Source organism: Ceratotherium simum, chromosome 17, assembly GCF_057802395.1.
Source record: "Ceratotherium simum simum isolate JZ-2026a chromosome 17, ASM5780239v1, whole genome shotgun sequence".
In the NCBI taxonomy this organism is placed as follows: Eukaryota; Metazoa; Chordata; class Mammalia; order Perissodactyla; family Rhinocerotidae; genus Ceratotherium; species Ceratotherium simum.
Window position 1 is genome coordinate 42,669,722 of NC_141916.1, and position 26,966 is coordinate 42,696,687.

The window sequence follows — 26,966 nt, forward strand, 5'->3', positions numbered from 1 at the left end:
ATGTGAGCATTTAATGGAAATATATTATGTGAGCTTCTGGAATATAATTTTGAAGGATGGAAAGTTGTTTCCAGTGCTGAGTGGGAGCATGAACTAGAGTACAACTGCATTTGTGATATAATCCTTCATCTTGCCAAAACTTACATTTAATAAATACCTAATTACTTCCCTGTATGGCAGGAAATAGTCTCTTGCAAGTTGACCGAAAAAATGCAGCCAAGAAAAAGGAAAGCTTCTCAAATTTGAGTTTGTTGGCAGAAGACTCATATTTCTCAGTATTTATTTAATCTTAGGTTCGTGGTGGGTGGATAGACTGAACTACTTTGGCGTTGTTAACTGCAGTTGGTTCCTGCACAAGGTCTATAAAATATACTTACTATTGGTGCCAACATTTTTATATACGTGGGCTCATAGTTAAGATAGGGTGAGAAAAGAGATGAACAAACAAGTCCAAATGAAGATTATGTAGAAAAAGTGAACTTTTAAGGTGTGCTCAAAATAAGTAGAATCTGTTTATTAGGGGATATTGAACTATCTATTTTGGCTGTTGACATATATGAAATAAAACTGATCATTGTCAACTCTTCATTTGTATGCATGAATTTAGTGCTCATACAGTTTAGTGCTCATAAATATATAAGAAATGTAAATTGTATTTTTGTTCCTGTAAGAAGTTTTGGGAAATAAATGTTTTAACAGTAAAGCTTTTTATGTCTGGTAATACTTGAACATCATTTGAAATGCTTCATCCTAAAATTAGATTTCCTCATTCTGTGATCAGTTGTTTGTTTTTACTGATTCCCTGAGAGCTGGACATAAAAGTTGAAAAACAACCAAGTGATCTTAACAGATGAAAGACACATATCCACATTCATATATCTGGTCTTCTCTTCTGGCAAAGGTTCACATTTGTTATGAGGCTGGCTGTAATCAATGGCCCTGAGATAATGGGGACCTAAGTATTACTTTTGTGAATTAAAACCTTCATCTGGGCCTCGTGGAGAAGAGTCTCAAAAACTACTACCAGCACCATCTCCACTACCTCTGGTGATGATAATGACTCTCATTCAACCTACATTATCATCTAGACCCTTAACATCAATTCTGATACAGAAACCTGCAAATTGTTTGGTTATTTTTAAGAGATAAGGAAAACAAACTCAGAGAAATGAATTAACATTCTAAAGATATTCAGCTATAAAGTGATAAATCTTCAATTCAGATATTTTCATGACCCTAAGCTCTTTGTATTTTATTATCAGCTCTAATGTCTCCAATATGTGATAATCTAAGAGAAACTAATTGCTTGTTGAAAGTTAATTCTCACTACCTTTTTATCCTGACTTCAGCTATTACATAGAAAGTTCTTCTTAGCATCATATGATTTCCAGGTTTTTAAGTTCACCAAAATATTTATTTTCAAAATATATTGGTGATATGCTTTTCAAGACTATGGTATAATTTTCCCACTCTGACACAAAATAGAAAAATATGATCATATTAAATGTGATCACATCAGATTTCTTACCTCATCATTTGTGAAGACTGTAGATCTTAATATCTACACACAAAAACAGTTTTCTGGAAACTACATAGTTATTTTATTTCCTTCTATAATTGAAAGGTATAAGAGTAGTATTTCTCCATTAAGAAAAATTTAAGGAAATAAACACATATCTATCTTAGACATTGAATTTTGGGATTTATTGATTATATTGTTTAAATTTTATTTCTTCATTCCTTTGTGTTTTCAGTTTTTAATCAATGTTTATCTTGAAAAACTTTTGGTGATGTGCCTCCATTGCTCCTCAGTCATCAGTGTCACTCTTCAAGTAATGCAAATAAGACATTTAAATTTCTATATTCATTATTACTGTCTCATCACAAAAAGTTATAATTAAAATAAGACATAGAAAGTCCAGCACTAAGAAATTACTGATTTTATCATAGTCACCTATTTGAAACAATAAGCATGATAATATATATTAATATAATTGTCTGCTTTCTAAATCAATCTTTTTGAAATTTGAAGGCTGGCATATTCAAGGTAATATAGTCTCTGCTGTTCCTTTATATGTCGGTAAAGAGTGCATGTAATCACTCTCTCTTATGAATTTTTGTGTATACTGGAGTGTGTATAGAAGCCTGGGTTCAAATCTCTATTTTGCCACTTATTAATCCTCTGCACACAAGCACTCTAAACATCAGATTTTAATAATAAAACCAACATTAAAATATCAACTTCATGGCATTGCTATAAGGATGAATTGAAATAAAATAAAAGTTGAATTAAATGAAGTACTATAAGTGAAACTGTTTTATTATTGCAATGCATTATCAAGTATTAGTTATTATTATTATTGTTATCATATCTTTCTGCTTTATCACTTGCTAAACTAATAACAAGATTGAATGGATTCATCGTGACCAGATTTTCTAGTCTTTTTCTTGGGCAATAATCACACCTATTATTCTACATCAGATTCCTGAGATTTAAAAAAAAATCACATAATACTCATTTTTTAAGCTGAAAAAAACAGGAAATCATTACAGGATGTGGGATCATAAAAGCAGTATGCACTGCAAATTCAGCAAAAGATACCACAAAAACTGCTCTCTTCTTTCCTACACATATGCTTGTCCATGCAAGCATGGACACTTATACCTGCATACAAACTGGTGCACATGAGACCCATTAATAGTCTATGCAGGGCCGGCCCGGTGGCTTAGAGGTTAAGTGTGTGCGCTCCGCTACTGGTGGCCCGGGTTCGGATCCCGGGCACGCACCGATGCACTGCTTCTGCAGCCATGCTGAGGCCGTGTCCCACATAGAAGGATGTGCAACAATGACATACAACTATCTACTGGGGCTTTGGGGAAAAAAAAAATGGAGTGGGATTGGCAATAGATATTAGCTCAGAGCCGGTCTTCCTCAGCAAAAAGAGGGGGATTAGCACGGATGTTAGCTCAGGGCTGATCTTCCTCACAAAAAAAGAAAAAAAAGTCTATGCAAACCCTTGCCTGTGAATATTATAAAAGTATATTCATCTAGGTAGGATTGTAGGATTGATTTCAGTCTCACATGGAAGTTAAATTGTAGTTACAAACTTCAAAGGTGTAAGAAATTTCCTTTTAATTTAGTTAAATCCATTTGGTATAATAGATTCCTTGATTCCCCTACCCCCAAATGATTGAAATATACACGCACACACACACAAATACATATATAGTAGTTAGTCAAAAGTCTTTCACTCTCCTTAATTAATGATTGAACTCAGGTTTAAAATAATTACTGTGTAATAAATGAGTATATTTACCTCTGTTTTTCTTTGAAGAATTAGATTTAGTTCATTTACAGCATCTGTGATTTGTTTGGTCTCCACACACCCCAGAACACTGCATATATTTTTAACTTCTTCAATAATATTATCCACATTTTGCTGTAGATGACAAGATTCATATCTTACAGTTTATTGAAATCAAGAGGACACTAATTTATCTTTAAACTACCTCTCTTTCCATGAAGAGTAAATGGAATAAAATGTGATTGTCTGTTCGCATGTAAAAAGAAGATTCTCAAGACTGGTTATCCTGTGGCCTGAGTAACAATTTGCATGGAGTGAGTGCTCAAAAGTAGGACTATTAAGATTATATATATCAACTCTAATTTAACATTATATGAAATAAAATGAGAGAGAGAGAGAGAGGAGAGGGAAAGAGAATGAGAATCAGGCAGTCTGTGATTTCTGCAAAATACTTTGAAAACAAGGCAACTGACAGGAGACCCATGTAGAGTTTCAGAATGCATCTGTTTTTGTAAGCAGTGTGCAGGAGGGCAAAATTATTAAAAATCAGATTCACAGAGTTCAGAGCAAACTTGGGACAACGAAATTTGGTGTTGGCTGTTTGGTAATCATTTGATTGTACTATCCTTGAAGCAGCTGCTGTATTCAAAAAATCACTGATAAGTACACTCTACAGTAATGACCAACTGTTCTTAAAATCAAAATTGCTGACTGCACTTATGATAGTTATACACAGATTTTATGGTCACAGTTCTAAGAGCTTTTCATTAGTCTTTTTATTTCCCAGCTTTCACATGTTCTTAAATTAGCTTTCATTAGAAAGAAAAATCTGCCCTATTTTGACCTTATTCTTTTTCATGTATAACCATTAACTATATTGAGAACTATCTCTTTCTTCTTTAATTCTGTGCTAATCAACCTTTCACTCTATAATATTTTTATGTACTTTTTTAATATCATTCATAATGGTGGCTTTTCAAAACATGTCAGCTGTCACCAGCATCACAGTCATTCCAATGGAGAATTAGAATAGTTTATTTCAAAAGAGGTGGAAAAATATTTTTTCTTTTTTTTTTCACAGAGATATGGATTCACAACACTAAACTATTTTAACTTTACTTATTCCAGATCATCTTCTTAACAGAACATTATCAATACAAAGAGACAAAATTGGTATTATATTAAGGGAACACCATGTTGTGTCTTCCATGGAAAAACAAAACGTTTTAATATGTTGCTAGTACCTCTTATATGTGATTTTATAAACGTTGAAAACTGATGACAAAAACCTAGGAAGAATAGCTAATTAATACTATGAAAGACACAATCAGAATTTCAAAAATATCAACAGACTCGATTAATGAGCTAAAAAGTAAGAAGATGAAATTTAAGTGGGATACATTTTAAGTCTTTCACAGATTAAGAAAATAAAACTACTCAATTATAACATGGGGAAGAAAAACTCATGAGTAATTCATGTGGAGAAGACTCAGTTGTTTTATTTATGTGTGAACTCAATGAGTCAGCATTTTGACATGGCTGCCAAAAGATCTACTTCATTATTAAATTAAATTGAAAGACATGTACTCTCTGTACCCAGAGAGTTAGAGTCCCACCACATTTTCCATGTATATAATCTGAGCTAGAGTTTAGTTCTAAGTACCACATTTGAGACTGGACTTGACAAATTGGACTTTCCCAAAGGAGAGCAACCCAACTATTAATATACTGTTAATATACTTATTCAGAATAGCATAGTAAACTGTATTTCCAGTTCTGCAGTCAGGTTATGTATGTTAAAATCCTGGTTTTGCCCCATTTCTACCTATGATCATTATCAAATTATTTAACTTCCATGGGCCTGAATTCTCTTCTATAAAATTGGAACAATAATAATTACAGAGTTTTTGTAAAGATTAAATAAGATAAAATATGAAAAAGTGCCTAGCAGAGAATAAGGGCTAAATTTTAGTTAATTAGTTCATTTGTAAATAATTAATTTTTATCCACTTGCACAGATTTTTCAGTTTATAAGAGAAATCAGATACTGTACATGCCCAGGTAACTAATAAAATGAAAATTTAAAAATCATAAAAACTATCAGAGAGTTATGTACTAGATGTTATGTTTAGTTTTCATTCATATACTCCAAGTAGATATGTGATGTATGTGAATTTATGGAAATCCATAAAATATTGCTAGTTAAAATGTAAATGCTGGGTTGACTTGGGTCGCTCCATAGCTAATTTACTCCATCTCTTACTCCAGTCTTGCAGTGCTTCTTATCTGATCTATTTATCTCCTTTAATCTACCCCAAAATTCTGAAAGATAAATATTATATTCACTACATTCATGAGTCACTGAGATTGCTAGAATATGTTAAATGAAGTGTTGGCAACCGTAGAATGAACTTGGTGATTAATTAGATGGACAGCCAACAGAAAGAATGGATTTAAAATGATTCCAAAATTCCATACTTGGGAAACCAAAAAGACAGGGTGCCATTAATTACGGCAGGAAACACAGGCAAAATGGGAAGATTTTTGGTGAAATTGTGATGCGTGTATTTTTTGATACATAGAACTTGAGCTGCCAAGCGGATAACCAATATCCCACAGCCTTCAGATATTTGACATGCAATGGGGTTCTAGCTCTAGAAACTGTTGGACTGAGAAAACATAGACGCCCCCCCCCCCCACAGACACAAACATGCACAAGCATGCTCATATAAACACTAGATGAACTATAAGAAAAAACATAAATGCACGGTTTAGCCCCAGACAAAGATAGGATGAATATCTGGGTGACAGAAATTTAAAGAGGGAACTTATAGCCTGAGAGTAGCTTCGACATTGATGAGTCAATGGCCTGGGGGAAATGTCAGACTAGATTTAGGCCATAAGGCTTAGAGATTGGTGTTTACTGCTCACAATGGGACAAGAGCTGAAATTTTAGACCTAACCCAGTTGGTGGAGGTAGGGGAAGGGCTAGAGTTGGAGACGAGATCCCTGAATAAACACCTGACACTGGATGGATTGTCACCTGCAAAAGGTGGGAGAAGAAAAACCATGTCTACTGACCAAGAGAACTTTTGAGGAAGCCTCTCTACCCAGGGGTTCTGAGTGAGGAAAACGGTTACCTGAGAAATTGTGTTATGTGTAGCTGTGGAGTGTTAATTTATACTATCCATAGCAGGAATTTATGCTAAAAATTGTGCCAGAGTATTGTGACTGTTTTGGACCTAGCCAGAAGCAAATGCATTACTGCTGTATAGAAACACTTTTCTAACCCCAAACCATGGAGCTTCCCCCCAAGATATGCACACATGTGCATATGTGCATGCACGTGCACATCTGTAGGGGGTAACACACACATCCTGGTAGGGGGGTAATAATCAGCCTAAAATTTACAAATCCTATGATGGCTTGATCCGCCATATAAGATTCCCTACAGACACAAAACACAATAAGATTAGCACCTGATTTCAAGATATATTAAAGCTAGATTTGGGCATTGTTTTCATAGAGGTGATACCTGGCAAAGAATTTGAATATGATCGTCCAGATAGAGAATGTAGATAAAGAAAAATTGGAAGCTGAGTATCTAACATTTCAGAACATCTAACATTTAGATGATGGAGGAGAAAGTTTGGGTCACAGATGGAGCATACAGAGTGCTGAGACATAAGCTATAAGACTATAGTTTAATGGACATAAAGTAAAGGTAGTTGATGGTACTAGGAAATTTTAGCTTGGAAAAAAAGAAGAAAAAGGAAACATGATAACCATTTTCAAGTATTTGATGTCCTTTCAAGTGAAAAAGGTATTAGATTTAATGTAAGTATCTCTGGAATGATAAATTAGAATAAATGGTTGAAAACTTAGAGACATTCATTTTAGCTCAATATGAGAAAAGTCTTTGTAAAAATTATTTGTTCAAAAATTGAGTAGGCTGCCCTGTCAATCAAGAGTTCCTACACATTACAGGTATGTTATGCAAGCAATCAGGAATGTTTAGAGGAGATTTTTGCATTACATAGGAGTTTAGACTAGACTACTTCTAAATTCTTTCTAACTCTATGACTCTTTGGGTTAATGAAAACTGATAATAATGCTGTGATGTTATTTTATGTGCTATATTCCAAGCTTATTTTAGGAAATATTTGATGTATCATAGACTCTGAAGGAGCAGCATTCTAATACTGTAGATAGTAAGCATACCTTAAAAGTATTTTCAACATTGGAGAAGATTTGTGACAAACTTTTCTCCTCTGCATCTTTCTGGAAAACAAAACAAAACAAAACAAAAACAGCATAAGATTCCCTCCCTCCTTTCATTTAGCTGTGATGGAGACAAAAGTAATATGTGTTTAAATAGCCATGTAACAGCTTGCCATTTTTCAGGTTTTATATAAACCTTAATGAATTTCTATTTATATTTATATACTGAAAATTATCAAATTCAATTAATAAGGTTGGAGACAAATTGAGAATTTAGAATTATTTTCATTCCAGGTTTAGTAGTTATTGCTATTATAAATTGTTCCTTAAAGATTAAAAATAGTCTTTGGAGTTCCATTTCAGCTTAAAATATAGAACTTTGATCCCACTCTAACAATGAAAAATGGCAGATAATATACAAAATCACAATTTTTTCTGACCCCATCAGAGATTTGAGGCCACAAGGTGACCAAATATACTGAATTCCAAAGAGTGATAGGCCCCTCCAAGGAGAGATGGGGCACACAAAGTCTTTGACCTTCGGCAGAGCACAGAAGAAAGAGGTGGCCACAGTACAAGAGGGTAAGAATAAATCAGCTAAAATTTTAACAAATTCTTAAAGGCCAGGTGTGATCTATCATGTCAGTTTGGAATATCTGGGAGTCCAAGACAGGAGGACTGTTTACAATCATTTGCAAGCTCTTTTCCATGGATGCCTACCAGTTGTTCAGGGGGAATATTGAAGGCAGCGCAGGAAGCTGAAGGTCCATTCGGTGGTGCAGTGTGTAGCAGATGATCAGCTATTTCTGCTATATGGCATGAAGCTCTGCCCACTTCTGTGGAGCTTTCTCTCATAAGATTCAAAAGCTTTAAGCTGCTGGTTAATGGTATTAGGAAAGTGATGGTATGAGGAGGGGCAGAGCACCCTCTGTCACCTTGATCCCACGCAAAAAATCTCTTGCTTTTGGGGGAGAGAGAGAGAAAGCGAAACAGTCTGCCTCTGGGGGAAAGGTAGACATAGCTGAGGATCTTTTGCTGACGAGGAAAAAGTAGAAGCAAAAACCTTTTGCTCCTGGGGAAGGGACAGGAGACCCTGTTTTGAGTCCAGGATCCTACATGGATACCAATCAGATGTCAGGTACCACTGGGAAGAGGGGCAGAAAACTCTCTTCTATATAAGACTAACTGCAGATATAACACACAGTTTGGCTGCCATGTGGAGGAGCAGGAATTCTCAGAAAGTTCCCATCCTGAGGCTTAAGAACACAGTCTGCACAAGGCTGTGTTCCATTACAACACAGAACTCACTTTACCCTACTACAAAAACTAGTCTATTTTGAATAATAAACCAGAGCAGAGTACTGCTGGGGGAGAGCCAAAAGTATTGAGAGGGATCGTCTCTGTGGCATGGGCAAGCAGGGACGCTAAGAAAAAAGCTCTGGTACCACAGGCCCCACGTAGGTACAGGTAATAAGAGCTAACCACTGGGGGATTTGAAGCCTGAAGTGCCATGATGATGATAGCAACAACCAAACACAAATAAAGGTCAAATCTCATCTAGATTGTATCAACCCTACATACTCACAGCATCACAGAAGAGCACTGCTCATTTCCAGATATGAATACAATTTGCCTCAGTCTCTACTATTCTTCTCCACATGATGTTTAGCATTCAATAAAAAATTCGGATCCCCACAAAAAAGCAAGATGCAACAACCCATTGTCAGTAGAGGAAAAAATTAACAAACTATATAAATGACCCAGATGTTAGAACAGACAAGAACTTTAAAATAGCTATGATTAACATGCTAGAGGATCTAGCGGAAAGTGTGGACAACATGCATGGACAGACGGGGAATTTTAGCAGAGAGATGGAAACATTATGAAAGAGTCAAATGGAAATGATAGAAATATAAAAATGTGTATGATATTAGAGATGAAGAATTCCTTCAGTGGGCTCAGCAGATTGAACACAGCTAAGGGAAGTATCGATGAAATTGAAGATAGATCAAGAGAATTCTTGTAACTGAAACACAAAGGGAAAGAACAGTAGGGAGAAAAAGCAGAACACAACAGCTAAGAGCTGTCAGACAAAGTCACATATGCAACTGCAGTTCTGGAAAGATGAGAATGAGGCAGACAGATATTTAAAGAAATAATGACCAACATCAAAATTTGTGGGATGCCACTAAAAGTTAGAGGGAAATTTGTGGCTTTAAAATTGAATAGTTCTATGTTAATTAAAAGAAATTGAATTTATAATTAAAATCCTTCCCACAAGGGAAACTCCCAAGGGATGATTTCATTGGTGAATTTTATCAAACATTTAAGGAAGAAATAAAACCAAAACTACTCAAATTCTTTCAGAATACAGAGTGGGAGGGAACACTTCTCAACTTATTTTATAAGGCCAGCATTACTCCAATATCAAAATCAAACCACAACATTACAAGAAAATAAAAATATAGACTGATATCCCTCATAAATATAGGTGCAAATATCCTTTACAAAATGTTAGCCAATTGAAGCCAGAAATATACGGAAAGGATTCTAAATCTTTACAAAGTGTGGTTATTCCAATAATGCAAAGATATTTTTAAAATTTGAAAAGAATAAATGAGAAAAACCATATGCTTATCTGTATAGATACAGAAAAAGCATTTGACAAAAGTCATCACCCATCCATGATATAACTCTTAGCAAACTGGGAATAGAAGGAAACTTCTTCAATTTACTAAAGGGCAACTAACTTCATACCATACTACGTAACTCCAAATAACTTCATACTCAATGGTGAAAGACTGTGACATTCTCCCTAAGATTAACAAGGCAAGGATTCTGTTCTTATCATTTCTAGTAAAATTCTACTGGAGATCAAGGCAAAAGAAATCCATACTGAAATAAAGTAAATCTTTGGTTGCATGATGTTTAGGGTGGTAGGGATTTACTGCAAAGAAGCACTTCAGCATTTTTTGGTGTAATGGAAATATTTTATATCTTCATTTCTGTGGTAGTTACATAGGTATATGCATTTACAAAACTAGTCAAACTATACAGTTGACATGAGTGTATTTTATTTTATATAAATTAAACTTTGAGAAAATTGATTTAATAAGTAAGACATCATAATGAAAGTGAAAAGACAAGCCACCAACTAGCAGAAGCTATTTACAATACACATAACCAAAGGAAGAGTAAATACATTAATAACTCCCAGGAATCTATTTGAAAAAGATAAAGAAATGTAGAAAAATGGACAAATGTTTGAATATGGAAATTATAAAAGATGACAGTTTGATATTATATTTAAAAAGAGTAAAGAATCATGAATTTATTAGCAGTCAGGAATGAAAATTAAAACTGAAATAAGATAGCATTACATAAACCTCATGTAAGCAAAAATTTTAAAAGTTGGACTATACCACATGTTGGTGAAAAAAATGGAGCAATGGGAACTCTCAAATATTGTGAAATATGTACAACCCCATTAGAAAAGTGTTTGGTAATATCTTGTAAGTCTATGACCCTAGGTATAAACCCTCGAAAACCTTTGATAATCGCTCACATGTACATCAACAGTACAACAGATAACTAAGTTGAGATTTACTCATCTAATTGAGTACTATACAGCGATGAAAATAAAAAAAATCAAAACCACATGGAACAAGGTGGATAAATCTCAAAAACAATGTTGAGTGAAAGATACATAGCTCAAAAAGTACATACTGGTTGATTCCATTTAGGTAGACATTAAAAAGGAAACCTAAACCTTATATTGCTAATGGATGCTTTGGTGGTGAAATGGTAAAGAAAAGCTATGAAATACATTTCACCAAAGGATAATTCTAATGTAGAGGAAAAAAGATATGAGGTGGCACATGGGCAGATCCTATGATATTGGCAATATTTTTTTCCTAAACTTATTGTTTAATAAGAATGCCTGCTCTATATTATTATTTCACTTCTATATATATTATTATATGTTCTTCATTACTATATAATTCACTGAACAAATCCCAAATACAATGTTATTTTATTTTTTATATAGATCATGTTATTCCTTTGATAAAACCCTTCAATGATTTGCATCTCACGAGGTATACAAATTCTGTTGGCTGGTGATTATCTTCCTTATTGAAGATCTACTTTCACTTTTTTATTTTTTCTTCTTCAAGTCTGGGAGTGTTCAATACATAATAGATTTGACTTTTAGTAGTTTCAGTATGCCCTTTATTTCTGTTAAGGTACGTTCCAATTCCGCAATTGTGTTTTATTTTCCTTGTGACCTGCCTTTATCACCTTGACTTCTCTTTTGGTGACCTTTCAACTGGTCCTTGTTATCTATTCATTTTATTCTATTTTCTTCTTATGATTTTTTGCTCCTTTCCCACCTCTTCTTATATTCTATTGTGAGTGCAAATCAGTTTTGTGACATTTTTCTTCTGGATCCTACACAGTCCTCTACTTTAGTAATAATATTAAAAATAGTAACTCTAATAGCAATAAAATAACACTTGTACTTATCTTTTCTTGAACACTTTTTATCTTCCAGCCACTATATTATATTAAGCACATTACATCCACTGTTTCATTAATTTTTAAATATATCATTATATTATATTTTATTATCTCCACTCTAGTGATGAATAATATGAACTCTAGGAATGTTGAATAAAAACTTCCATAGTGGCGGACAGTCGGCATATACATCTATCTGACTTTGGAATCTGCTCCTAAATTCTGTTCTTACTGCCACTCTGTTCCAGTTATGTTTGAAATTGGAACTTCTGAAAATTCGACAATAGATCTACTTGTTACTAAGAGAGATTCCGTTCTAAAAAAGCTAAATGTAAAAGATTCCCATATGCTTCCTTTCTTTCTACTTATATATGGAATTTTCAGCCTCATCTAGAGGCTGAATACATTTGGATTTTGGTCTTGGGGAGGGGAAAATGTGAGATAAGTATTATTCTGCCTTCCTCACTGAGTTACCTAAACCTGAATAACAGAAATGCCATATTCTTCTGGTTATCTAATTGGTACAGTCTGAGTCATGGGCTAGATGGTAAAGGATTTGGAGATTTTTAATTTTTTTCAGACCAGGTAGATGTTTCATGAAGCCAAACCACATTTTGTAGCATGAATAGATTTTTCTCAATCCAGATCCATCTTGTCTATAATTAGTTCACCAGTTACTAGATTCTAGTGTGAGTTTGTCATCAGTGGTAGTGATTGTCAACTTTCTCTAAAGGTCCTAATTGGCATTTTAATAATAATTTTGGAGACAATGCATTAGAGGCTGCTGGGAAGAAGCAACTTTGAATCAGGAGTTGAGTCTTTTACCTACGTTGAAATCTGGTTTTACACCGCATTGTTCTGAATATATATCACTCTGTGTACATTATTTATGTGAATATGCTCTCTCTCCAAGATTATCAGCAACTTCAGAGCATGGTTATGACTTCCATGTCTCTTGATTCCAGTGAGTAAATAGTTCAGTGATTTGCATTAAGTAAACATTAAGTAATACCTCAGGGGAAAATTCTTATTCTTCTATTCTTAATTTCTCTGAAATGTTAGAGATGAATACAGAATATAGAATGCATACAGAAAATATTCCTTACCTTTCAGGGTATTAGTGGAATAGAAGAGAGGGAAAAAATGTCCAAAGGAAAAGCTCTATGGAAATGACTTACAAAACTAGCCTTTTAACAAACATAATGTTTAGGATGCCCAATATAATATGTCAAGTCTAAAATATGTTAAATAACCATCACTGAGGAAAGAAAATATTTTGAAATTTAAATTATCTGTATTATTCCATAATATTCATGTCATATTTATTCAGCCTGCTTGTTTGTTATTTTTTCAAATCATGTAATAATCCAAGTTTGAGAAATATAAAAAACATTATTTTTCAAATTGGTCCTATTCTCGCAGAGGGTCAATACTTGATGTAATGCTATTTAATGCACTTGTCAAATGGAAAGTGCAAAATTGTGAATTGATAATATCACAGTCTGTCCTCACTTCTCAGATATTGACTTTTGATGCTTCATGCTTCATTTAAAAAGTTCATTGTTTTGGATGGAGTTCATGTGGAAAATCGCAGACACTGCGGCCTATTTATAAAATAATTCAGATGTGGGTGATAATAACTATTTGCCAGTGTTAATGTAAAGACAGTATTTCTTTGATGTTTTGCCAACTTTTGAGTCATAGTGAAAAAATTCACAATAGTCAACGGTTTCTTTCAAAGCAAAAATGTTAGAGGCTTCATATATGAATAATAAGACCAAATTTCTGTATTTGGAAATTAAGAACTGTTATAGATTCTCAACAATTTGCATGTGTGTGCGTATGTGTGTATCAAAAGACATCTGTGATACATGAGCAGTACTGAGACATTTAGATAATTGAAATTCACCCATAAGTAAGTTATGATAACCTCAAATTATATCTACATATAGTCAAGAGACATAAATGATCTAGAAATGAAGTCTCAATGTGCCCAGGGTACCTGGTAAATTTCAAATGCCACACTAGAAAGAACGACTATCACAAAGATAAAGAATCAAGCTGAAAGAAGTACTAATTATGAAACTTTCATGAGACTTAAAACAATCTAATTTCGAATTCCTTTCACATTCCACATTTTAAACTTCTGGGTTCAGGGCAGGCTCAAGAAAGAAAAATGGAATTAAAGTGAGAAAGGATTACACTTTGGGAAGGAATATGAGTCATGTATTTGTCATCACCATATCTTTAGATATTTATGTGGAATTCACGTATGTTTGATATCTACATCAAGAAATATTCATTATTTTCAGAACAATTTACTGTTCATTAATATTAGGCATAGTTACTTAATATCTGTATTCTTTTATATATATCAGGAGTCAATTATTTATGGAAAAAGAAGTCCTCACTCTAAAAACATTCTCTTAGTTGTACAATTTTATGTAATCATATCATATATTATCTGTGGAAGACTAGTCCTGCCCTAGAAGAACAAAGTGTAAGAAATGATCTACTTAACGGTGACTTGGATGTCCAATTGGTGACTAAATCTCAATAGTCTTGGACTGAATCCATCATTTTCCCCTGCCAAGCTAGCTTCTCCTATCTTCACTATTTTATTTAATTGACATCTCCACGCATTCATTCAGCAGCTAGGAATCTGGAGGTATTTTAGACCCACTGTTCCTTTGTTGCTCACGGTCTTTCACCAAATCATGTAAATTGCACATTTTCACCTGTTGTGAATCTGTCTGCTGCTACTCATCCCTATAGTAGAGTTTTTATTCACGCCCTCCTCATCTCTTTGGGCTAATGAAATGCTCCTCTAATCACCCATCTGTCATTCTACTGCCCTGTATAATGGCTCCATGTCATCATCTGATAAATCAGAAAATCATCACATTGTCCATAAAATGTCCTTAGGATCCTATATAACTTGCCTCTTGTTTGCCCCTTTCATTTGGTCTCTTTCCAGGCTCTCACCTTGAACCCTAATTGTAGCCATTCCAAATTTCATACAGATTCCTAATCACACCAGGTTATTTCCTAACTGCTTCTGTTCATGTTTTTTTGCTGAAAGTTATCTTTACTTCTCACCTTCCTTTACCATGTCCCTTCTTTGGTTGGCGTACTCATTTTTTAACATTCAGATCAAATAAGTAAAATTGATAATCCTCTTTTATGTGTCCTGTACATACACAGGTCTTTCACAGTACCTATGACATTTTATTGCAGACACCTATATACTTGTCAATTTTGCTGTGATAGAATGAAAGCCCCTCAAGTGTAGACCCTCTGCCTTATTCACCTTTATATCTTCAGAAACTTGCAACATTTTAGAAAATAGTAGATGCTTGATAACTGCTTATTAATTGATAGATGAAGTAACAAAAGTTAATACCTTGGTTTTCAATAGATACTTCAGGTGGAAGTCATACTTTTTGATCACTGTTGAGAGGCACTGTCTGGAAAGAAAAACAACACAACTTTGTTTAAAATTGGGTGGGAAAAAGAAAACTTGTGTTACCTTTAGCAGATTTATTACAAGTTCTGTTTTGTCCAAAATTCTATAGCAGGCATGGTTTAAAAAGGATTACTGTTGACATAATTTTAAAAACAATTTCAGATGGGTGCCTTATAAAGTTCGTATAACTTGATCACTACAAACATATTTGAAAACTTTAGAACTCCAAAGAAATCCATGACCAATTAACCAAACCTCTCAAAGACTGTTCATTATATCAAACTACTCTTAATTCAAAATGTAAGTTGCAGAGGGATTCATAAGCAGATGATGGCAAACACTAACATCAAGAAATGTTAAATATGCAAAATCTTGTTGAGAATTGCTTTCAGGATTAATGACCTATATTTATTATAGATGGGGTCGTCTTTGACACCAAACCTCTGTGTTTTTCTCTCCTTTGCTTCTGTTATTGCTCCAGCTCTACCTATGCTTAGGTGGAATACATGTGAGTCAAGCAGAGATTCTTCCGGCTTCACTGTTCAGAATCATTTTCCCGAACATTATTGACTTTTCCCTTCCTATTTGTCATGAAAGCTCCTGAATCGAATTGGATAATGAAACATAAAACACACAAACACAGCATTAAGAACACACCAATGTATTTTACAGTAGCTGCTTCCTCATCCTTTATTAAATCATCACTTTAGTTGGATTCCCTCTAACAGTTCAAAGACAAAATGCGTAGGATGTGTAAAAGTCAATGGAGGTATAGGAAAAGAGTAGCAAAAGATTTTAGAGTGGGAGGGTTTTTGTTATAAAACCTGATGCGAAAACTAAAAGGATTCCCAAGAATGTACCTGCTCCAGCACCTTGCTATTAGGTGTTATATCTATTTATGGAAAAACTCCTAGAACTAAGGAAGGTACGTGATTTGCCCAACTTCTAAGAGAGAGGCAAGTCAGGGAAGAGGGAGACTGAAATCAAAGTTTCTGACGTCTAGTGCTTGATCTTTTAATGACACTGTAAAGTGGTCTGAGGAGGGCAGGCAGAGTGACACTGTGTTTCAGAAAACAAAGTCCTGGGGGTACTGAAGAAACCATGGGCCAACACAGCCATCACAGACCCCCTGCATATTTCACTGGTTTTTTTCCCTCACAGGTATTCACATTGCAAATGACAGCTGCTTGCATCTCTCTTCACTTCCTAGCCCCCCCCACCCTCCGCCCCTGCCAGAGCCTGAGATCCACACCTACAGCCAGCCCAGGCCTCTGTGGCTGCGCTAATGCAAGATGCAAGTCTAGGGCCGCCCGTGGCTTAGCGGTTGGGTGCGCGCACTCTGCTACTGGCGGCCCAGGTTCGGATCCCGGCGCGCACCGACGCACCGCTTCTCCAGCCGTGCTGAGGCCGCGTCCCATACACAGAAACTAGAAGGATGTGCAAGTATGACATACAACTATCTACTGGGGCTTTGGTGGGGAAAAAAGGGGGGAGGATTGGCAATAGATGTTAGCTCAGAGCCGGTCTTCCTCAGCAAAAAGAGGAGGATTAGCATGGATGTTAGCTCAGGGCTGATCTTCCTCATAAGAAAAAAAAAAAAAAAGATGCAAGCCTAGCCCTCATGGCTGACCCCACCACTAGCCCCTCCAAAGTGTATCTGCATGCTGTTAACCTGACATTCATCACTAGCCTCCACTGCCATGTACACATCTATGGTGAGATACGGAAGCTATGGAAGTGTACACTGACTGCCAAAGCCCCTACAGCTGTGTGTGGGCCCAGATTCAGCCCTATCTCTTGTCACTGGCCTGCACCACAGGGCTCACCTGCAGCTAACCCCCAAGCCTTGCACCTGCACACCCTTGGCCTGACTCCTATCACTGGCCTCCATTGCCATGCACATGCCCATGGGGAAACACTGCAGCCACAAGAGTGCTAACCAGCAGCCAGAGCCCCTGGAGCTGCTCGTGGGCTCAGCTTCAGCCCTGTTTCCTGTCACTGGTCTGCACTGTTGGGCTTGCTTGTAACTAGCTCCTCCAGCTGTGCACCTGCTCCTGACTGGCCTGACTCCCATAACAGCCTCCACTGCTATACGCATGACCAAGGCAAGACCCTGCAGCCACAGGAGAGCATGCTGACAACCAGGGCCCCCATAGCTGCCAGTGCATCTGTAGCGAGTCCTAGTCCTTGCTGCTGGCTGTGTACCTGCACTATGTCTGTGTCTGCAACCAGCCCCTACCACTACACAAGTACCTGCAGCTGGCCTCCACAGCTATGTTTGTGCATATCACCAGATCTGGCAACAACTGCTGCTTGCCCTGGTCCCTAGATGCTGGACCTGGAGGCACCACTAAGGATGACAACAGCCCTTGAAGCCACTGCAGCACTTGCCAAGGACCACCACAGTTGTTGATGCCGTGGATTCCAGCAGCCTGAGCTGAGAAATTATACCCCCAGATCTGGAGCCACCACAAGACCCTGCACTTGGTGACCTGCACCACTAGACCTAGGGTCATAGCATGCTCCAGCTCACCCCCACCTAGAGGTGAAGGTCTTTTCATACTGAAATTAGCATATAAAATCTGGAAGAAGTGGCTATTTCTTCCTACGCAGAGGCACACAAGGCTACAGGGATCGTGAAAAATCAGGGAAATGTGACACCACCAAAGGAACACAGTAAACTTTAGCAACTAACCCCAAAGAAATGAAAAAACATGAATTACCTGACAATAAATTCAAAATAATTGTTTTAAAGAGGCTCAGAGAACTACAAGAGAACACAGAAAAACCATTTAACAAAATCAGGAAAACAGTTCAAGAACAAAATGAGAAATTCAACAGATAGAAAACATAAAAACCAAACAAATTTTGGAGCTAAAGAATACAATGTCTGAACTGAAGAATTCGATAGAGAGCTTCAACAGAAGACAGAACCAAACAAAAGAAAGAATCAGTAAACTCAAAGATATGTTATTTGAAATTACCCAATCATGGGAGCAAAAAGAAAAAAGAATGAAAAGGAATGAAGAAAGCCTATGGGACTTATGGGACACCATCAAGAGAAGCAACGTATGCATCATTGGAGTCCCAGAAGGAGAAGACAGTGAGAAAGGAGCAGAAAACTTATTTAAAGAAATAATGGCTCAGAACTTCCCAAATGTGGGGAGAGATTTGGACATCCAGGTTCATGAAGTAATAGGTTACCCCATAATTTCAATCCAAAATGATCTTCTCCAAGACATATTATAATAAAACTGTCTAAAGTCAAAGACAAAGAGAGAATTTTAAAAGCACCAAGAGAGAAAAAATTTTCTCATAAAAGAGAACCACCATAAGGCTATCAGCAGACTTCTTAGCAGAAACCCTACCGACTAGGAGAGAGTAGGGTAATATATTTAGGGTGCTGAAAGAAAAAAACCTGCCAATCAAGAATACTTTACCCAGCAAATACTTAAGAAATGAAAGTGAGATAAAGACTTTCTCAAACAAACAAAAACTGAGGGAATTCTTCACGACTAGGTCTGCCTTAAAAGAGATGCTGAAAGGAGTTCTTCAAGCTGAAATGAAAAGATGCTAATTAGTAACATGAAAACATATGAAAACATACAACACACTGGTAAAGGTAAGTTAAGTAGTCAGGTTCAGAATACTCTAATACTACAATATGGTAGTGTGTTAACCACTTAACTTTAGTATAAAGATTAAAGGAAAAAAGTATTAAAAATAACTATAGCTGCAGTAATTTGCTAATGGTTACACAATAAAAAGAGCTGTAAATTCTGACATCAAAAACATAAAATATAGGGGGAAAGAGTAGAGCTTTTGTATGCAAATAAGGTTGTTATCAGCATAAAATAGACTGTTATATCTATGAGATGTTTTAAGTAAGCCTTAGAGTAACCACAAAGCAAAAACCTGTAGTAGATACTCAAAAGATAAAGAGAAGGGAATCAAAGTGTACTACTATGGAAAATCGTTAATTCACAAACAAAGACAGCAAGAGAGGAAAAAAGGAATAAAGGAACTATAAAACGGCCAGAAAACAATAAACAAGATGGCAATAGTAAGTCCTTAGCTCTCAATAATTACTTTAAATGTAAATGGATTAAATTTTCCAGTCAAAAGGCAAAGAGTGGCTGAATGGAAAAAAAAAAAACAAGACCCAACAATACACTGCCTACAAGAGACTCACTTCAGCTTCAAGGACACACATAGGTTCAAAGTGAAGGGATGGAAAATCATAATCCATGCATATGGAAACCAAAAGAGAGCAAAGGTAGCTATACTTGTATTAAACAAAATAGCCTTTAAGTCAAAAGTTGTTACAAGAGACAAAGGAGAATCAAAAGAGACTACTATGGAGGATGGCCCAGTGGTGTGGTGGTTAAGTTAGTGTGCTCCACTTCAACAGCCCAGGGTTTGCAGGTTTGGATCCTGGGCCTGGACCTACACACTACTTATCAAGCCATGCTGTAGCAGGCGTCCCACATATAAAGTAGAGGAAGATGGGAATGGATGTTAGCCCAGGGCCAATCTTCTTCAGCAAAAAGAGGAGGATTAGCAATAGATGTTAGCTCAGGGCTAATCTTCCTCACATACACACACACACACACACACACACACACACACAAGAGACTGCTATGAACAATTACATGCCAAAAAATTGAACAAGTTAGAAGAAATGGATAAATTCCTAGAAACATACGACCTACCAAGACTGAATAAGGAAGAAATAGAAAATCTGAATAGACCAATAACAAGTAAGGAGATTGGATCAGTAAACAAAAACTTCCCAACAAAGAAAAGTCCAGGAGCAGATGGCTTCATGGGTGAATCCTACCAAACATTTAAAGAATTAATGCCAATTTTTCTCATACTCTTTCAAAAACTTGAAGACGAGGGAACATTTCCAAACTCATTATATGAGGCCAGAATTACTCTGATACCAAAGCCAGATAAGGATACTACAAGAAAAGAAAACTACAGGGCAATATATTTGATGATTATAGATGCAAAAATTCTCAATAAAATACTTGCAAACCAAATTCAGCAGCACATTAAAAGGATCATACACCATGACTAAGAGGAATTTATCCTTGGAATGCAAGGATGGTTCAACATACACGATTCAATAAATGTGACACACCACATTAATGGAATGAAAGACAAAAATCATATGATCTTCTCAATAGATGCAGAAAAAGCATTTGACAAAATTAAACTTTCTTTCATTGTAAAAACTTTTAACAAATTGGGTATAGAAGGAATACACCTCAACATAATAAAGGCCATATATGACCTTTATATGCATCATACTCAATGGTGAGAGGTTGAAAGCTCTTTCTCTAAGATCAGGAACAAGACAAGGGTGCCCAACCCCATAACTGCTATTCAACATAGTAGTAGAAGTCCTAGCAATAGCAATTAGTCAAGAAAATGAAAGGCATCCAAATTGGAAAGGAAGAAGTAAAACTGTCTGTTTGCTAATGATATGATCTTGTATATAGAAAATCCTAAAGACTCCACCAAAATACTATTAAAACTAATAAACAAATTCAGTAAAACTTCAAGATACAAGATCAATATACAAAAATCAGTTGCATTTCTGTATACTAACAATAAATGATATGAAAAATAAAGAAAAATTCTAATGACATTTTTCACAGAAATAAAAAAGCCAATCCTAAGATTAATGTGGAACCACAAAGACCCTGAATAGCCAAAGCAATCTTGAGAGAGAACAAAGCTGGAGGCATCACACTTCCTGATTACAAACTATATTATAAAGCTTTAGTAATCAAAACATTATGATACTGGTATAAAAACAGACATAGACAAATGGAACAAAATTGAGAGCCCAGAGATAAATCTACACATATATGGTCAAGTAATATTTGACAAAGGAGCCAAGAATATCAATGGGGAAAGGGTAGTCTCTTCAATAAATAGTGTTGGGTTAACCGTATAGTCTCATGCAAAAGAATGCAATTTGGCCCCCATATGAAACTAGTCACAAAAATGAACTCAAAATGGATTAAGGGCTTACACATAAGACCTGAAACCGGTAAAGTCTTAGAGGAAAACATAGGAAAAAAGCCTCTCTTGACATTGGTTTTTGTGGTGATTTTTGGGATACAATACCCACAGCATAAGCAACAAAAGCCAAAATCAACAAGTGAGACTATATCAAACTAAAAGGCTTCTGCACAGCAAAGGAAACAATGAAAAAAATGAAAAGGCAACCTACCAATGGGAGAAAATATTTGCAAATCATATATCTGATGAGGGGTTAATATCTAAAATACATAAGGAACTCATACAACTCAATAATGAAAAAACAATTAAAAAATGTTTAAAAATGGGCAATGGACTTGAATAGACGTTTCTCCTAAGAATACCTACAAATGGCCAACAAGTACATGAATAACAAGTACATGAACAACATCACTAATCATCAGGGAGATGCAAATCATCAGGGAGATGCAAACCACAATGAGATATCACCTCACACCTGTTAGAATGGCTATTATCAAAAAGACAGGAGACAACAAATGCTGGTTAGGATACGGAGAAAGGGAACTCTGGTGCACTATTGGTGGGAATGCAAATTGGTGTAGCCACTATGGAAAACAATATGGAGGTTCCTCAAAAAATTAAAAATAGAATTACCATATGATTCAGCAATCCCACTTCTAGTATGTATTCAAAGGAAATGAAATCATTACCTCGAAGAGATATCTCCTTTTCCAAGTTCACTGCAGCATTCTTCACTATAGCCAAGACATGGAAACAACCTAAGTGTTCATCAATGGATGAATGGATAAAGAAAATGTGGTGTATATATATATGTGTGTGTGTGTATATATATAAATATATATATATATAATGGAATGTTATTCACCCATAAAAAGAAGTAAATCGTCTTATTTGCAACAACATTGATGGACCTTGAGGGCATTATGCTAAGTGAAATAAGTCAGAGAAAGAAAGACAAATACCATATGTGAAATCTAAAAACACAGAACTCATAGCAGCAGAGAACAGATTGGTGGTTGCCTGGGGCTGAGGAGTGGGGGAAATGAGGAGATGCTGGTCAAAGGATACAAACTTTCAATTATAAGATAAATAAGCTCCAGGGATCTAAGGTACAGCGTGGTGACTATAGTTAACAATACTGTATTGTATACTTGAAACTTGCCATGAGAGTAGAGTTTTAATGTTCTCACCATAACAACAACAAAATGGTAATTATGTGAGTGAAGGCAGTGTTAACTAACCTTATTGCGGTTAACATGTTGCAATATATACATTTATCAAATCATCACACTGTACACCTTAAGCTTACACAATGTTATATATCAATTATCTATCAATTATACCTCAATAAAGCTGGGGAAAAAAAGAAAACAAAACAAAATCTACAGTGGCCTTTATGAGGTTGAAAATGTACCTGTGCTAGATAACATTTGAGAAAGATTAGGGTGGGGGCAGAATACAACTGAAGTGGAACTGCACTGATTAAGAGTTAGATGCTTGGTTTTAGCCGTGGCTGTGGCATTAAATATCTGTATGATGCTTGATGTCTTTTCCAACTTTCTTTAATTTCCTTACCAGAGGAGAAGCAGCACTGGGAATTGGAGTTTCCCCAGATTGTAGTCCACTGCCCTGGGGTTGTAGGGAAGGGGTGGGGGCGTTAGCTTTTGAGGTTACTCTGCCCCTGCCGAGATTCCTCTTGCTCTTCACGGCAGCAGAGCTTTCGCTTTGCCCTGATTTAACCCTGTGGACACCTGTACTGCACAACTGTCAAGGCCACCGGACTTCTGTGGGGGGCAGGCAATGGCAGGGTGAGACAGGAACAGAATAAAAACTGCCTTGGTCTAACCACCTTTTCCCAGCCTCCACTTGTCTCTCTGTGCCTCAGGTAGCAGCCGCTTACTAGTCACGACCCTCCACCAAACCAGTGCAAACAGCTCTTTGTGTTGCAGGGATTTTCCACTTTTTAAAGAATTTGTCCGATTTGATGTCTCTCTCTACAGTTTTTTGGATGAATTTATTTTGGAACAAGGAAACTACGGTCTTTGTTTGTATACCATTTTGATGAGAACCTATACTTGATCCATGTAATTAGCTATAAAATAAAAATTTGGATTAGGTTATATTGAAAGTCCTTTCTAGTCCCACCTATTCTATGATTTTATGGTGTGAATATTTTTGATGAAAGAAAGCGAGTCACACATGCAAAGACACAATAGTTTAATATAGAATAATAGTTTAATAAAGAAAAAGCCTCGCAAATTTCAGACAGATCTGATTTCAGTCCTGCCACTAATGAACTGAGTGGCATAGGCAAGTTATTAAAGCGTCCAGAGCTTTGGTTTCCTTGATTCTGAAGTAAGATAATATGTGTTATCACAGCGTTGTAGGGAGAATTAAATGAGATAATGTTTGCAAAATGTATAAGAGCTCCATGAAGTGATAGCTATTATTAATAGTCATTAAAAACAATTTTAACGCATCTCATATTTTTATATCAGGCTTTGCTTTAGGGATTTATGACATATAACTCCCACACCCCATTTTTGCTCATTCAGCTCAGAACAACTTTAATTTCAGATAAACCCATACTATAGCATTGATATCTTCTCCCAGGTTAGCTTCTTGATAGGTCTATTCTTTCAAATAACGCCTGCATACATTTAGATATCAGAATCAATTAGGATATGTTCATTTGCTTCACTCGAAAGTTTTCCAGTTTGAATTCACACTCCTCTCTTTATGATATACCAATTATTGTCAAGGAATTCCAGCAAGGAATTTAAAGCAGGAGATGGTGACTTTCAAAATATGGAAATTCAGTTATACAAAGAGCTTAGTGACACATGCACACTCAAATTCACAAAATGAATGAGAAAAAAAAAATCCTTGAAAATGTAATAACTGGTAGCAGAGATATTTTAAAATGAATGTTAGATTATTCTGGAAAGTGTTAGTTAGCAGCTCTCCAAACGTATCTGAATAGCTGTGAAGAATAGATAATTATTAACAGAATTTGCCAAAGGGAGATATCTATTAAAAGTACAATAGCTTCCACGATACTAGTGAAAGGACAGTTTTTACAATCAACAGAAAAATATTGTGATTTGGCACTTGAGAACTCAGTCAGAAAGTACTCTTGGAACGGAAATAAAATGTCTTACCTGGATACTTTCCAAATATGCATAAATTCTAGAAGTTGGTTCAGATAAAACTGACTGTGGTCATCTTCATGCTGCAGACAGCAGAATATATTAATATTTATAGAGTGAATAGGAATGAATACCAGATAAAAATAGGTCTGTAACTTCCTGCTGTCATTTTATTCACCTCTTTTGATAACCCTCATACATCATTTTAATACTTTGTTTTAAAGACTTTACAAGGCTCTCCTTAACCATATAAGCATTCTTTTCAAAAGTGAAACAGAAAGATGAACTGCGGTTGAGGATAAACCTCAAGGACGGTTGAAAAACATCCTTGCATCACCAAAATCAAGCAGTAATTTCTCCTGGCAGGAAGGCAGTTTTTCAAACACCGGTTCTCCCACCTACGTGCACATTTTCTTTACATTTAGGCCACAGATGCCATGGCAGTATAAGACTTGACAGTTTGCCAGGTTGGCTGGCAGACACAGAATGAATTCCTCCATTTTTCAGCTTTACCACATCTTGTCACCAAGATGTCAGTGTAAGAGAACTTTCCATCTCGTGAACATTAAATTGTGCTAATGAATGACAACTACTGATAGGTATAAATTCCAGGGGTTATTGGGTGGCATTGTGTTTTCTCCCAAGTTGAGCAGGAACTACTCAAAATATCAGTCCTATGGTCCATATTTACACACACACACACACACACATTTTCTCACATCTTAACTCCTTTATTAGCTCTCTGCAACAGGCATTCATGAATACCCCATGCAAGTCTGCAGAGAATGCAACGTACTTCAGCATAATTGCACTATTTCACTGCACAGTGGCGTTCAGTTTGAGAGCTGAGTCCCTTAATGCCTGGGGTGCTTGTAACCTTGTATGTCAGTACACACACAATCTATTTTTAAAACTTCCTATTAGAGTTTGACAGAACACATCAGAAGGAAAACCCTTATATGGCTTAAGGTTAAAGGTAAATTAATTTTTATATTGAGTTGTTTTGTGAGGAAGAAGAAGGAAGCTAAGTTACATGGAGAGAATAAGGTCATCACTAAAGTCACGCTATTATAAGTACTCCAGTCATCACTGGAGTACACGCTATTAAAAAGAAACACTGTAGAAATGATAAGGAACTTGAAAACATGAGACCTACTTTCTAGGAACGTACATCTAGAGTCACTGGGATGACTAGATCGGAAAGTGTGATAGTGGTAAGACAATTTTTTTCTGCGACAGAGAAAGCTAAACTTTAGGCATGGAAAACACAGTAAAAGGAAAGGGAAGATAAAAAGTGAAAACCAGAGCCAAAAAAGAGATAGTAAGATTTGAACTGCAATATTTGGCCCTTGCCTTCTTTCAGAAGTTAAAGCCAAAGCAAGCATATACGTAATGTGACTTATTTGCATCTTTCTGCACAGCATAATCGTATTCATTTTAAAACCACTTTACTTGGCTTCCAGATATGCTTTTTAGGGGAAAATTGGCCTTTGTCATATTGTCGCTTACAAGAAAAATTTTTCACAATGGAATACTACTCAGCCATAAGAAATGACGAAATCCAGCCATTTGTGACAACATGGATGGACATTGAGGGTATAATGCAAAGTGAAATAAGTCAGAGGGAGAAGGCCAAATACCGTATGATTTCCTTCATTAAGTAGTAGATAATAACAACAATAAACAAACACATAGGGACAGAGATTGGATTGGTGGTTACCAGAGGGGAAGGGGGGAGGGAGGAGGGTGAAAGGGATAATTCGGTACATGTGTGTGGTGATGGGTTGTAATTAGTATTTTGGTGGTGAACATGATGTAGTCCATGCAGAAATAGAAGTACAATGATGTACACCTGAAATTTTTGCAATGTTATAAACCAATGTTACTGCAATAAACAAAAAATTAAAAAAAAAAAAAAAAGGATTTCAAAAGGTTGGAGGAAAGGTTGAGCAGTTTCCATGGAATATATTGTGCACTTTACTTTTATCCAAAGCTGAAGGCTGTACCTGGGTCTATAGGAAAAAGTTAAGGTGTTTTTTTCTTTTTTTCATACAAAAATCCATCGCTGTGAGTGTTCTATGAATGATTTTTTGAGCTAGAAAGAAATCTTGATTTTGTGATTAATATCTACAGTGTTGGCAATACTTTGATCAAGTTTGAGAGAGATAAAGAGGGAAAAAATTTTTTTAAAAAAGACTCAGTCATTGATACTTAAAAATTTTGAAATCTGAGATGATTTCTAAAGACTGACAACCTGTTTGATGAATAATC

At 35.9% G+C, this 26,966-nt stretch overlaps 1 protein-coding gene across 1 annotated transcript in view; it reads right to left on the bottom strand.

Annotated features, from left to right (window-relative positions):
- Nucleotides 1-26,966, bottom strand: part of PIK3C2G (phosphatidylinositol-4-phosphate 3-kinase catalytic subunit type 2 gamma) — a 380,793-nt gene that overhangs the window by 283,463 nt on the left and 70,364 nt on the right. Inside the window, exons 7-10 of the mRNA XM_087442698.1 lie at nucleotides 24,708-24,778; nucleotides 15,448-15,511; nucleotides 7,527-7,586; nucleotides 3,318-3,440 (exon numbers count right to left, since the gene is read on the bottom strand). Of these exons, the coding sequence (XP_087298824.1) occupies nucleotides 3,318-3,440; nucleotides 7,527-7,586; nucleotides 15,448-15,511; nucleotides 24,708-24,778 (318 nt within the window). The remainder of the gene's footprint in view (nucleotides 1-3,317; nucleotides 3,441-7,526; nucleotides 7,587-15,447; nucleotides 15,512-24,707; nucleotides 24,779-26,966) is intronic.